The 11,540-nt window shown below is 34.6% G+C and overlaps 1 protein-coding gene across 1 annotated transcript in view; it reads left to right on the top strand.

Moving 5' to 3' along the window:
- LOC127464993 (solute carrier family 12 member 7-like) overlaps nt 1-11,253 on the top strand; it is a 29,258-nt gene extending 18,005 nt beyond the window's left edge. The window contains exons 11-14 of the mRNA XM_051775471.1: nt 1,077-1,184; nt 6,100-6,281; nt 9,626-9,759; nt 10,223-11,253. Coding sequence (XP_051631431.1) covers nt 1,077-1,184; nt 6,100-6,281; nt 9,626-9,759; nt 10,223-10,314 — 516 coding nt within the window. The 3' untranslated portion in view covers nt 10,315-11,253. The remainder of the gene's footprint in view (nt 1-1,076; nt 1,185-6,099; nt 6,282-9,625; nt 9,760-10,222) is intronic.
- The last annotated feature ends 287 nt before the right edge of the window (nt 11,254-11,540 follow it).

Here is an 11,540-nt window from a genome sequence, read left to right as displayed (position 1 = left end):
AAGGACTAAAGCTGTAGTCTGTCTAGACCCACTTTTTTTGGCAACTAAGGACTTCATTTCCAGAACTCAAAGGTGACCAGCATAATGTCCAAAATAAGATGCATGATAACACCAGAATTCTTACTCATTCTGAAGTGGGATAAAGATGAGTCAACTGGTTCAAAACTTCTACCACCACTAGTTCCTAGAATGACCAAAACCTATCAAAAAGATTTATCATGCTAATCAACCATAAAGCAAATTTTAAGAATTGTTTAAGTTACTTATGAAAAAAATTACTAATGAAAAATTTAGTTAGTATTTTAAACTAGGAAGTAAGATAAATCATCCTTTAATTTATTTTATTGTTCTTTGCTTAGAGTACTAAATATAAAAACTTTAAATGCTGTGGCATGTGCAGTTGAAAGAATGCAAACAGAATGTCGTAAAAAGGCTCAGCCTTGGTTGGATTTTGAGCAAATACAGTATAGGAAGTACTTAGTATTTATTCTTTTCTTATCTGGGTAATATTTAATCCTGAGGATCTCCCAAAGGGTAAGAGGCATGTTACAAGTCAGTGACAACACAGGTGACTGCTAGAGATTTTTACAGTGTATTTTAGTTTTGAGCCAGTGTGAGAATATATACCACAATTTCTTCCTAATTGCTTCTGTTTGTGAACATTTCTCACTGATGAAAAGAGAATGTATTTTTTTGTGCCTCTGGACAGTTTTTAAGGAAACAAGTGTGCCCACATGCTCAGGTGGCAGCAATGCAGACTTAGTTTAAATAAGCGCTTTCAACTCTTTCTCACTTGACAGCCTAGTTGGAAAAAAAAACAGTGGAAAGTCTGTTCCAAGTGCCTAAAATTTAGGAAAAAATGCAATCATATTGTTATATGATTTTACTGTGTGAAATTGCTGTTTGAAGATTAAGCTTTAAAAATGAGGGCAGAATTAATTGATCAGTTATTTGCTTGGTATTACTCTGATGCCATAAATACATCCGGGACTGAATGAATGTGGTACACTGTCTAAATGGTGTTCTTCCAAGTAGTACTTTTCTTCTGGTGTTTCTAATGCCGATTTCTTTTGCAGTTTGAAAACGATATTTCTGCATTCACATATGAGAAGACACTTATGATGGAACAGCGATCTCAGATGCTAAAACAGATGCAGCTGTCAAAGAACGAAAGGGAAAGGGAGGTAGGGACTTTGGTTTGACAAGATGTTCTGTGAAAAGTCCAAAAGTAGTACTTCTTGGTGGTGCTTTCTAATCAGTTTCTAACTAGTCAAAACTTTTCATAATTGCATTCTGTATTTCTCTACAACTGGTTTCATTTGCAAGGTTAAAGTAATATGGGGAAAGAAATAATTTTTTGTTTGAACAGATGTTAAGAGTTTTCCTTTCCTCAAGATGGGTGCAAGTATTAATTAGCAAAACATTTGAGCATCGGTGTGGAATATATTCAGAGCATTTCCAAACTTGACATGAGTAGCTAAGGTTCATGATTATGCAACTGGACTGATCAGCTTTGACTGAGCTTTCGTCTTGGAGTCATAGAATCAGTTAGGTTGAAAAAAACCTTTAAATTGAGTCCAACCACTAACCTAACACAAACAAGTCCACCACTAAACAATGTGCCACATCTAGACATCGTTTAAATACCTCCAGGAATGATAACTCAACCACCACCCTGGACAGTCTGTTCCAATGTTTGATAACCATTTCTGTGAAGAAATTTTTCCTAATGTCTGATATAAACATTCTCTGGTACAATTTAAGGCCTTGTCCTGTCATTTGTTACTCAGGAAAGGAGACCAACCCCCAACTCACTACAGCCTCTTCCAGGTAGCTGAATAGAGGGAGCCTCCTTTTCTCCAGGCTAAACAACCCGAGCTTCCTCAGCCACTCCTCATATGCGTTACAAACACACAATATTATATGATACATACAATACAATACAAATTTGTTCAAATCTCACTGTTTTTTTAGTTTCTGCATTATTTTAAATGTTTTATGGATCAGCTGGAGGCAAAATTAGGCCAACAAACCTCCCCTGTTCTTACAATTTTGCATGCAAAAGCATGCAACAAGTTTCATGCAACAGTATTTTCATGAGTATTTGTAACTTTTAAGTTTTTTTTCTTTTGGCTTATTATACTTCTACCCCCTTCATTCATTTTTTCATTCTGAAAAAATATTTTATCATTATCAATGCTTTTTAGTGATGTAAAAGGTAGTAAATGCTCTGACTTTGCCATCACATAAAACTGTTTCCCTTCCATGCCAAATAAGAGAGCTCTACTGTGTTTAACTGCTCATTTGTAAAACAGCTAGATTTTTTTTCTTGCGGCTTTTCCTTTTGGTTTTAATCCTACAAGTCCAATCAGTTTGGTTTTTTAGGGTTTTTTCTTTTTATTTTTCCTCTCCTCTCGCTTTATTCATTTTTCCACTTAAAAGGATATTTTTTAAGGTTGCTAAAGATGCCTATTATTCCTATAGCAATGACCTGCTGTAAATTCTCTTTCTTATCCATGTCATGGTAGTTTTCTCTTAGTTTGAGCCTGCCTAACATCCTTTCAGTAAAACCCCAAACTTTTCTATACAGCTTATTCAGTGTGACTGTTTCTTTATTGAACAATAGTATTTTTCCAGTGGAGTTAGAGTTATTAATCAAGTGATTCTACAGTGATTCTATTCCCTCTATTTTTCTTTCTTTATTACTCATTTTATCTGCATGTAACCATTGCCATCATAGCTTCTGTTTGTTCCTTCATATCAGACAGGGTAAAATCTGAGATGTTCAAAATACCATTGAATTTATTTCATGGTCTGAAGTAGAATCCTTGATAATACCAAGAATCTTGACTACATACTTACTGCCTTGTCCAAGAATAAAAGTCACATCCATCTGTTTTTCTGATTAGGATATCTAAATCTACCTTGTTCTTTTGTATTTTCATCAGAAAATGTGGTTTAGTTATGCCATCACTTCCTCTGGAGCTGTGAGTTGAGTATATGCACTCAGTGTGCCAGATCTGATCATCTTCTCTTAAATAAGAGCTGAGACATCCCCTCCAGTTTTTTTGATGACCTCCAAAACATTTATTTCATAAGTATCACTAGTTCAAATTAGCATTGCTTTTGTTTTCATCATCTGTTTTTGGACATTCAAATATAAACTGAGATTTCAGTTTTGTATAGTGAGTGTAATTTGGTTTCCTGTTACCACCAAGATTAGCACTTTAACCTCACTTTTGTATATGTATGCCTTCAAACAAGGCTCAAACCTTCTCAAAGAGGAGAATTTGTTTCTGTACAGTGTTCTTTTGCTGTTTCCCACATAGGCATGCTTTTATCCCTGAGCCATCACTCTCACCCTCCCTTCTTCTGTCACTTTTTAAAAATAGAACTAATTTGATCTTGCCTCTGGGATTTTGTGTAGAATTGGGGATCAGGAACTCATCAGATTTTTGTTTTCTTTTTTGAGAAACTTGGTTGATTTGCTTCTGGTTTTTAGAGTTGGAAAGTAGCCTTCTCACATGCTTAAATTTTTTAATACTTTTGATTGTAGTTAAATAAAACCATCTGAATATATACAAATATGAAGGGATGTGACCCTCACAAACAAGTGAATGTTTGAGCTTCCCATATAGACTGGACTCACTTGGCTTCATGTTTTCACAAATGTCTGTAAAGAGAACATTTAAAAAAGAGCCTCATAAGGTGTGATATCATATCTCATCTATTTAAAACAAAGATAATATGATCATCTTCTTTTTTTCTGTAGACCTTTTTTTTGTCACTGGTAACCTTTTTGTCCCAGATTCAGAGCATCACTGATGAGTCTCGAGGCTCAATCAGAAGAAAAAGCTACTCCAGTTCACTGTCTATTGTCCAAGACGCCCAGGCACTGCTGACTAATGATTATCAAGAGGAGGAGGTAGTTGGACATAGAGCTGGCTAGACATATTTTCCCATTGCAACACTTGAAGTGCCACCACTGCAAACTGAACTACACATGAACAATTTAATGACTCATTGTTATGGAGCAGTTCTTCATAAATTTCAATTTTACTATTTTTCTAATTTCATTATCTTGCCCTTTTTTTTTTGACTCTAGATGATGCTCCTGCAACATGAACTACATTATCTTTCTCACACTTATTTTCCATGAAAGAAGCATGTTTCTGAGAGTGCCTGTTTTTCTTAAGGGCCAGAAGCAAGATGTTTCATTAATAAGCATATTTCATGCTTTCACAAGCTATTGACTTCCTTTATAGTTCCTGTACTGAAGTCCTGAAGCTTCTGGGAGACCGTATTGATATTCTAGGTCATCTGAGGAGATTTCTATGCTTATTTGCAAGCCATTACTAACCCATAACTGTCATTACTACATTCCACATGGATTTCTGAAAGGAAATGGACTGATGTAATCAATGCTTTTAGGGTGCACTTGAAGTGTTGCTCATATCTATGGATGTGTAGCCTAATTTGTAGAAGTGCTGTATACCTTTGTGTTTCCTTTTCTTCATGGCATATGAGAACAGCATGTGTTTCATGTATTTTAATTTGTTATCAAAACAGCACTAACAAAAATGTGCTTTTGCTGTCTTTGGATTTTTATAAACGTGTTATAGGTCTAGAATTTCTCTTGGCCTCACTGTCTTTCTAAAAATGGCAAATTGTCTCCCACTAAAGCATAGTGGGAGAACTCATCTTATGGTTGTTACCTTGAAAGTTTAGTTCATTGGATACTGCTGCAATGGTATTTACAGTATTGACATGTATTCATTAGCTTTTTTCATTCTCATGATAGAACTGTATTTACAGTAACTTCTAATTTGTGGTTTTGACTCATGATTTAATCACCAAAGGAAGACCGTCAAACAAATAGATATTTATGCGAAGCTCAGAATTGAACTCTAGGATTTGGAAATCCTCAAGGATAGGGACTAGGGAAATAATTTAGGGAGTATAGAGAAACTCTAAGGCATTTAAAACCGGCTGCAATTACAGTTTGTGAATCATTAGAGGAATGGCTGTTCAGAGATCAAAAGTAGTATTTTCATCTGTTTGGTTTTTATTCATGCTTTTGATTGACCTGAATGAAATCGATTTTTCTGAATCATCACATATGTGGAGGGACATAAGTATGTCTAGTGTGAATAATTGAGGTTCCCAAATGGAACAGGAGCTTCAACTCACGATTTATCAAGTCTCTGAATAGCTTTCAGGACTGTTAAATATCTTAAAAAACAAACAAACAAACAAGACCACAGAAAAAAGAAATGTCACCTCCAAAACAAAAAGCCCCAAACTGCAGAAAGAATCCTCCCCGCCCAAATACCAATTCACTTATAATTTTAAGAGTCAAAAGTACTGTATTTTTATTCCATTTTATGCAAATAGAAAAACCTATGGACCAAGTATTACAAGAGAAAGTAAATAATGTGTTAAATATTTCATCCCTTTTTTCTTAAAAGGAGCAAGGGGGCTGGAAAATGGAGAACACGGAAGTGCATAGGCATGTGGGAAGAATAATATTAAGTTCTTGAAGTTGATTCGAGTTTCTACTATTAAAAGGGAAGAGAAGGTCCCTTCATGGTTATATTGATTGGATTTTGTTATGTAGTATGCTCTCGCATGCATAAATAGTGTAACCTAATAATCTAAATCTATAGCTAGCCTTCAATATGGCAAGTCCCATACTGACTTCAGTTCAGCTAAAGGCATGCAAAATGGATGATGTTTACAGCAGTATCTGAGAAAATAACTTACCTGGGGAACAATGAGAGCACTGGCTTTCAAGTTTTTCACTGGCAAAACACCTTGGTGTAAATAAAATAAAATACCATCTGGAATTCAACCTCACTTTAGTTCATTACAAAAATAATCTTCCAGGTCAGGTGTAATCCTGCAAATAAGTACATTTTTACAAGCAGTTTCACGTCATGCTGAAGTGAACCTCTCTTGCATTTGTTTCACAAATAAGGTGGACTTTTCTGTAGCTTTTATTCCACTGCTATGAAATTCCTTTTCAAAATTTTAATAATATGTAATTTACAAATGCTCTTTTTGGCTGAATCTTGGGATGATTATTTGATTTGTAACCAGGCCCAGCTGATCCATGATAGAAATACTGCCTCGCACTCTGCTCCAGCAGTTGAAGCAAGTGTGGCTGCTGCTGTGCCAGAAAAAGTGCAAATGACCTGGACTAAAGAAAAGTTTGCAGCTGAAAAGCATAAAACCAAAGATTCAAATGTGTCTGGCTTTAAAGATGTTTTCAACATGAAACCGTAAGTATACATATGGTGTTGGGAGTTTTGTATTTCATTGTGTGTATTTTAATGTGTGGGATTTTTTATTTGATTGTTTTTGTCATTTTCTAGGGTTTGTTTTTTAAGAGATTCTTGTTTATTTAAAACAATAAAAAATTAATCTCTTTATGTGCTTCAGTTAAATGCCATTCTAACAAAAATTGCATGAACTTGGGTGGAATAGTAGTGACTGTAAAGACTCATACACAAGAATGTAGTGAATGAAGTTTAAATGACAGATTTCAAATTGTAAACTCAACTTCTGGATTGTACCAGAAAGCATCTATATTAAAATGCTTAATGTTTTTCTGTCTTCCTGTGGGTGCCAAAGTACTGTATATATCCCTGTCTTATTTCCTGTGTTTTGTTGGACTAGAAGGAGTACCAAGGCAACAGATATATTTAGCTTCAACATATTTAGCTTATGGGTTTGGGTGGATGTTTTTTGGGTGTCTTTTATTGTGTGGGTTGTTTTGGGTTTTGTGGCTTTTTTGTTGGTTTGTGGGTGTTTTTGTGGTTGGTTGTGGGGGGTGCTTTGGGTTGTGGTTGTTTGTTTGCTCGTTGTTGGTGATTTTTAAATGGGCATTCAGCCCTTGTTCTGTAAATTAAAGCATTATAAAACTTGTGCAAATATGTATGTCTTGCTATATTAAGTATTTCCTGTTTAGATATTCCTTAATGACTTTTTCTTAAATGGATAAGAACTATTGCCTATGTCAAACCAATGTAGTAGACACAAGAGCAATGACAGAAAGAAGTCATCTTGTTTGCTTCCTCATCTTGTGTTTTTAAGCACACACACACATTTTTTTGACTTCTGGAAGAATACACTTAGAAGCATAGCCTAAATTATTTTCTGCACATGACCAAACCAAAACTGTGGATGTCAGGGGAAATCTTAATATCTAAAGAAAACGTATCTTAAATCTAGGACTTGTAGAAAATAGAGTTAGAAAACATACTTAAAATCAACACCTTAAAATCCTAATTTGTTTTGTGGATTTGCTTTGACCTCTTTAGAAACAGTCTGCCTTTTGCAAATTCCAAAAATCATCTTTCTCATTCTCTAAAGCATTGTTCTGGGTTTCATTATACTCTAATCCTTAGGGGTTTTTTTTTCATTAATGTCTAAGAAGTATTTCCTATCACTACTTTAGAACTGTGCAAGACACAGATTCCAGATTTTTTTTTTAAACTACTATGTGTAGTTGGGATAGAAATTACAGTTCAAAGTTGGTGTGCCTGTACAATATATTAGTATTGTTTACTTTAAAATGTACCTGATGGCAATTGTTTTTTTATGCATTTGCTTCCCTTTCACATAGAGAATGGGGAAATCTGTAAGTCTAAATTTCATTTCATTTAAGCAACGTAGACTGTGTTCTCTGCTTCTTGTGGTCCTGTACATTGTATGCATGTTTCTAACTCATAATTTGCAGTACCTTTATTCTTTTGTTCCTTATTTAATATACTGTGAGCTAGCAGATATCACTGAAAAAAATATTCATCATCGTGACTTGGTAATGTTCTCTTAAATATTATCAACTTTCTATTCAAGGTAAGTAACAAAACATGTGGTTTAGTTTCAATATAAATGTAAAACTTGACAGTACTCCTCTGCACCAGTTTAATGTTTAATTTTCTAATTAACTACATTAAAAAGTGAATATATTTTTATTCTGGAAAAATAGCCCCCCATTGTGATAGAATTACTCGGACAATAAGAATTATTTGTTCACAAAGGCAACTTTCATGTTTCATCAAAAGTCAGTTATTGCCTGCTTTCTGCCAACCTGTACAGGTGTAGAAATAACACAAGTTCAGGCATACATTGGGTATGACAGCACACAAAAATGGGATAGTACTTCTCTTGAGTGGAACTCACTTGACTGCTCTTCTTTTTTTCAGAGTTCAACATTTTCCTAATTTTTTCTGTTTAACAAGTTGAACTTCTTATGAAAATTTAGGAAGCTTACTTTGTGTACCATGTATGATTTCAGTTCTACCAGTGCTTGATGTTAGTTAGCCTCAGTTTACATTGTACACAATGTGAGCCTTTATTTCAGTGCTGAATTTTTGCCTCCTCTGTCACAAATTTACGTCCTGCATTTTATTTTTAGTTGAACAGTGTTTCAGCTTCAATATTTGTACATCTCAGTTACACACTCTTGCCTCTCTTCATAGTTCTTTGGTGTTCTCAAGATGCAGTTCTGCTTCTGCAAAATGGAGCTTCAAGCATTCTTCTGTTCCATATATGGGTTTTGTACAGTTGGTTCTTAGGATAGATGGCCTCTGTGATAGAAGATCCCCCAAGAGGGACTGATAAACTCAGCTTTAGAAATGTCATTCTCTCATGGGGGGAAGATTGGAGGTAGCAGAGGGGAGAGAATCAATTAAGTTGATAGGGCTGGTCTCCATTGTCCACTAAACTTCAGGCCAAATGCCTTTTAATTTTTATTTTTTGTTTGTAAAGCATCTACTTTTGGGCAGCAGATCTTTTGCATAAATGGGCTAAGGTAGAGTTTGGATATTTGTGTCACACTGTAGCGAATTTCCAGTCTTGACTAATTTTACACAGGTAGCAGTTTCTCAGGAACTGTAAGGACACTTCTTTTTGTTCCAAAAAACAACTAAATAATACTAAAATAAGGACATCTTTGAAATCCCGGCATTTTTTTCTTCCTGTGCACGAATTTACAACAATTATAGTTGTAGATGCAACAAGGAAAACATTAGTTAATGTTAATAATTTAAGGGGAGAGGCTCAATTTCAGTTCAGTCCTTACTGCCTTACTCTTATGACATGAAAAACTAGTAATGTTTTCAAAGTTCTATGGTGTTTCTGAATTTTCTTCACCAGATTATAGTAATTTAGTAATGTTTCCAAAGGACCATGGGTAAAATCTTGTACTGTACAACATAAATCTTTACAGTGCTTGCCTGTAATTTACTTGTTTGGAAATTCTTGTACAAATCCAGTTACTTTTTTGTGTAGGTCCATAAACTGGATTCTCAGTGTTTTCTGACTGAACTTTAACTTCTGTTGAAAACAAGGTTTTGATTCATCTTGTTAAAAGATAACTGACAACTGGAAAATGTGTGCATTTTGGCAATCTGCTTAGAACTCTTTGAATTTCAGAGTTAAATGTTCTTTTCAAATTATTGCATTTTCTCATTTATTTTGAATGTGTACAAATACTGGTGTCCATGAAAATTGTTTATTTTATGTGCTTATAGATTAAACTTATAAATTCAAATAAGTAGTGTATAATTCAAATATGTAAGTATTATAACATGCTTAAAAATATTTCTTCACATGCTAGAAATCAGTCAAATGTGAGAAGAATGCACACTGCTGTGAAGCTCAATGGAGTAGTGCTCAATAAATCACAGCATGCTCAGCTAGTTCTCCTGAATATGCCTGGACCTCCTAAAAACAGAAAAGGGGATGAAAACTGTATCCACTACTGTATTGATTCCATATTTCTTGAAATTGGGAATTTGATTTTTGTGATTGTGCCGTTTCCTGTCTACCTGTTGGGGTAACCATTAATAACCATGGTAAACGTAAGTTTGCCTTTAAGAAAATGACCTTTGATTCCACGAAGAAAGTTTTAAAAAGTATTGATAGTGGTGAGGGTTTTTTATTAATATAAAGCATTTCTCAATTTTGAACTCATTTTAAAATCTCTTATTTATATCTTTTCTATGGGTTATATGGCAGAACCAGGAACTTGTCCCAAGTTAGGCCTCACTTTCATTTGACCAGCCAGGTAACGGGACAGTAAAAGGTGACAGAGGAAAAAACTCCTTGATTAAATGTCGAACTCAATTTTTGCATTGTATGTTAGACTTTCTGAGAGATTACTGGCTACTTTGTTTCTCTTCTGAATAAATTCCTTGACCTAACGATATTGCAGACATGGAGTTTCTGGAAGTTCTGACAGAAGGTCTGGATAGAGTTCTCCTAGTCCGAGGCAGTGGACGTGAAGTGATCACCATTTATTCTTAATCTGTTTGCACATGTTGTTCAAACACAACACACACCCCAGATGAGAAAACAAAGTTATTTGCCATAATTTAAGCAGCTTCATTTTGTGTTTTAGTGCATTGAAAATTATCTGCAAGCTGAATCTTCTGATGATGTAGGGATTTTTTCCTATTAAAGTGTTATATTGAAGTAGTATTTTAAGCAGATAGACTTATGTAGAAAATATTTCTATAGTGAATTAATAAATGGTGGATGGGTTAGGATATTTATATGTAGCAAATTCTGGCACTTGTTAAGCTCTGGTGAAACACAAGAAAAATGGTAATGTAATGGTATTTTTAAACATATAGAAATGTAAGCAACTTTTGATTATTTTAATCTTTGTCCTGTGTCTTAATAAAGGGAAAAGTTTTAGGAAAAGTTGTCTTCTTTCCTTACCAAAATGCTGCAGAGATGTATACAATCACTCAAATTTGTATTTATGTGCATAAAGTATTTCCCTAAAGTTCATGATTTGCTACACTTGTTAAAAATAACATTTCTGTATTTAAAATACTTAGTCAGGTACCTGAAACCTGCAGGAGATAGTAAATAAACAAGCTGAGTGGGTTTTTTTCCATGAGCTGCTAGTAGTTATTGCGTGACTATACCAATGACACATGTAAGCATCCAATTCATAGGAAGGCTATGATGCAGAAACTCTGCCTGGTTCCAGTTATAATTCTAGCAATTTATAAATCACAGGAAGTTTATGATATATGTATATTTTGAAAATGTTTTCTGTATGTGCTACTGTTTAAAATAAAATCTGCTTTTCTGAACTGAATGAACTCCTAAGTTTTAGTTCTGTAAATATTTTGTAAATGTTTTTTAGTTTGGTAAATGTTGTTTAAGACCTAAAGTGTTTGGTATCAGAATACTGTTCTACTGTAAAAAGAAAAGCATTATTTATACATATAAACTATTATTTAAACTATTATATAAACTATTTTCTTTTTCTTATTTTTTATTATAGAAGGCAAGGCAATGCAGAGGCAGGCAAGACCAGGAGAGTTAGAGGTATGTATGCAACCAAGGCAAGGGATGGGAAAAGTAGGCCAGCTAAGGCAAGGTATGGGTAGGCCAGACACAGAGAGGTAGGGGTAGGCAAGATAAGGAAGTCAATGGAGGGGCAGGCAAAGCAAAGCCAGGCAAGGTGAGGCAAGGGAGGGGTAGGAAAAGGCCGTACAACAAAAGGGAAGCTAAGT

The sequence above is a fragment of the Manacus candei genome, unplaced genomic scaffold (genome assembly GCF_025592945.1).
Source record: "Manacus candei isolate 608988 ecotype Guabito, Panama unplaced genomic scaffold, ASM2559294v1 h1tg000301l, whole genome shotgun sequence".
NCBI classification, from domain to species: Eukaryota; Metazoa; Chordata; class Aves; order Passeriformes; family Pipridae; genus Manacus; species Manacus candei.
The sequence above is the reverse complement of the archived record's forward strand: the minus strand, read 5'-3'. Positions and strand labels throughout refer to the sequence as shown.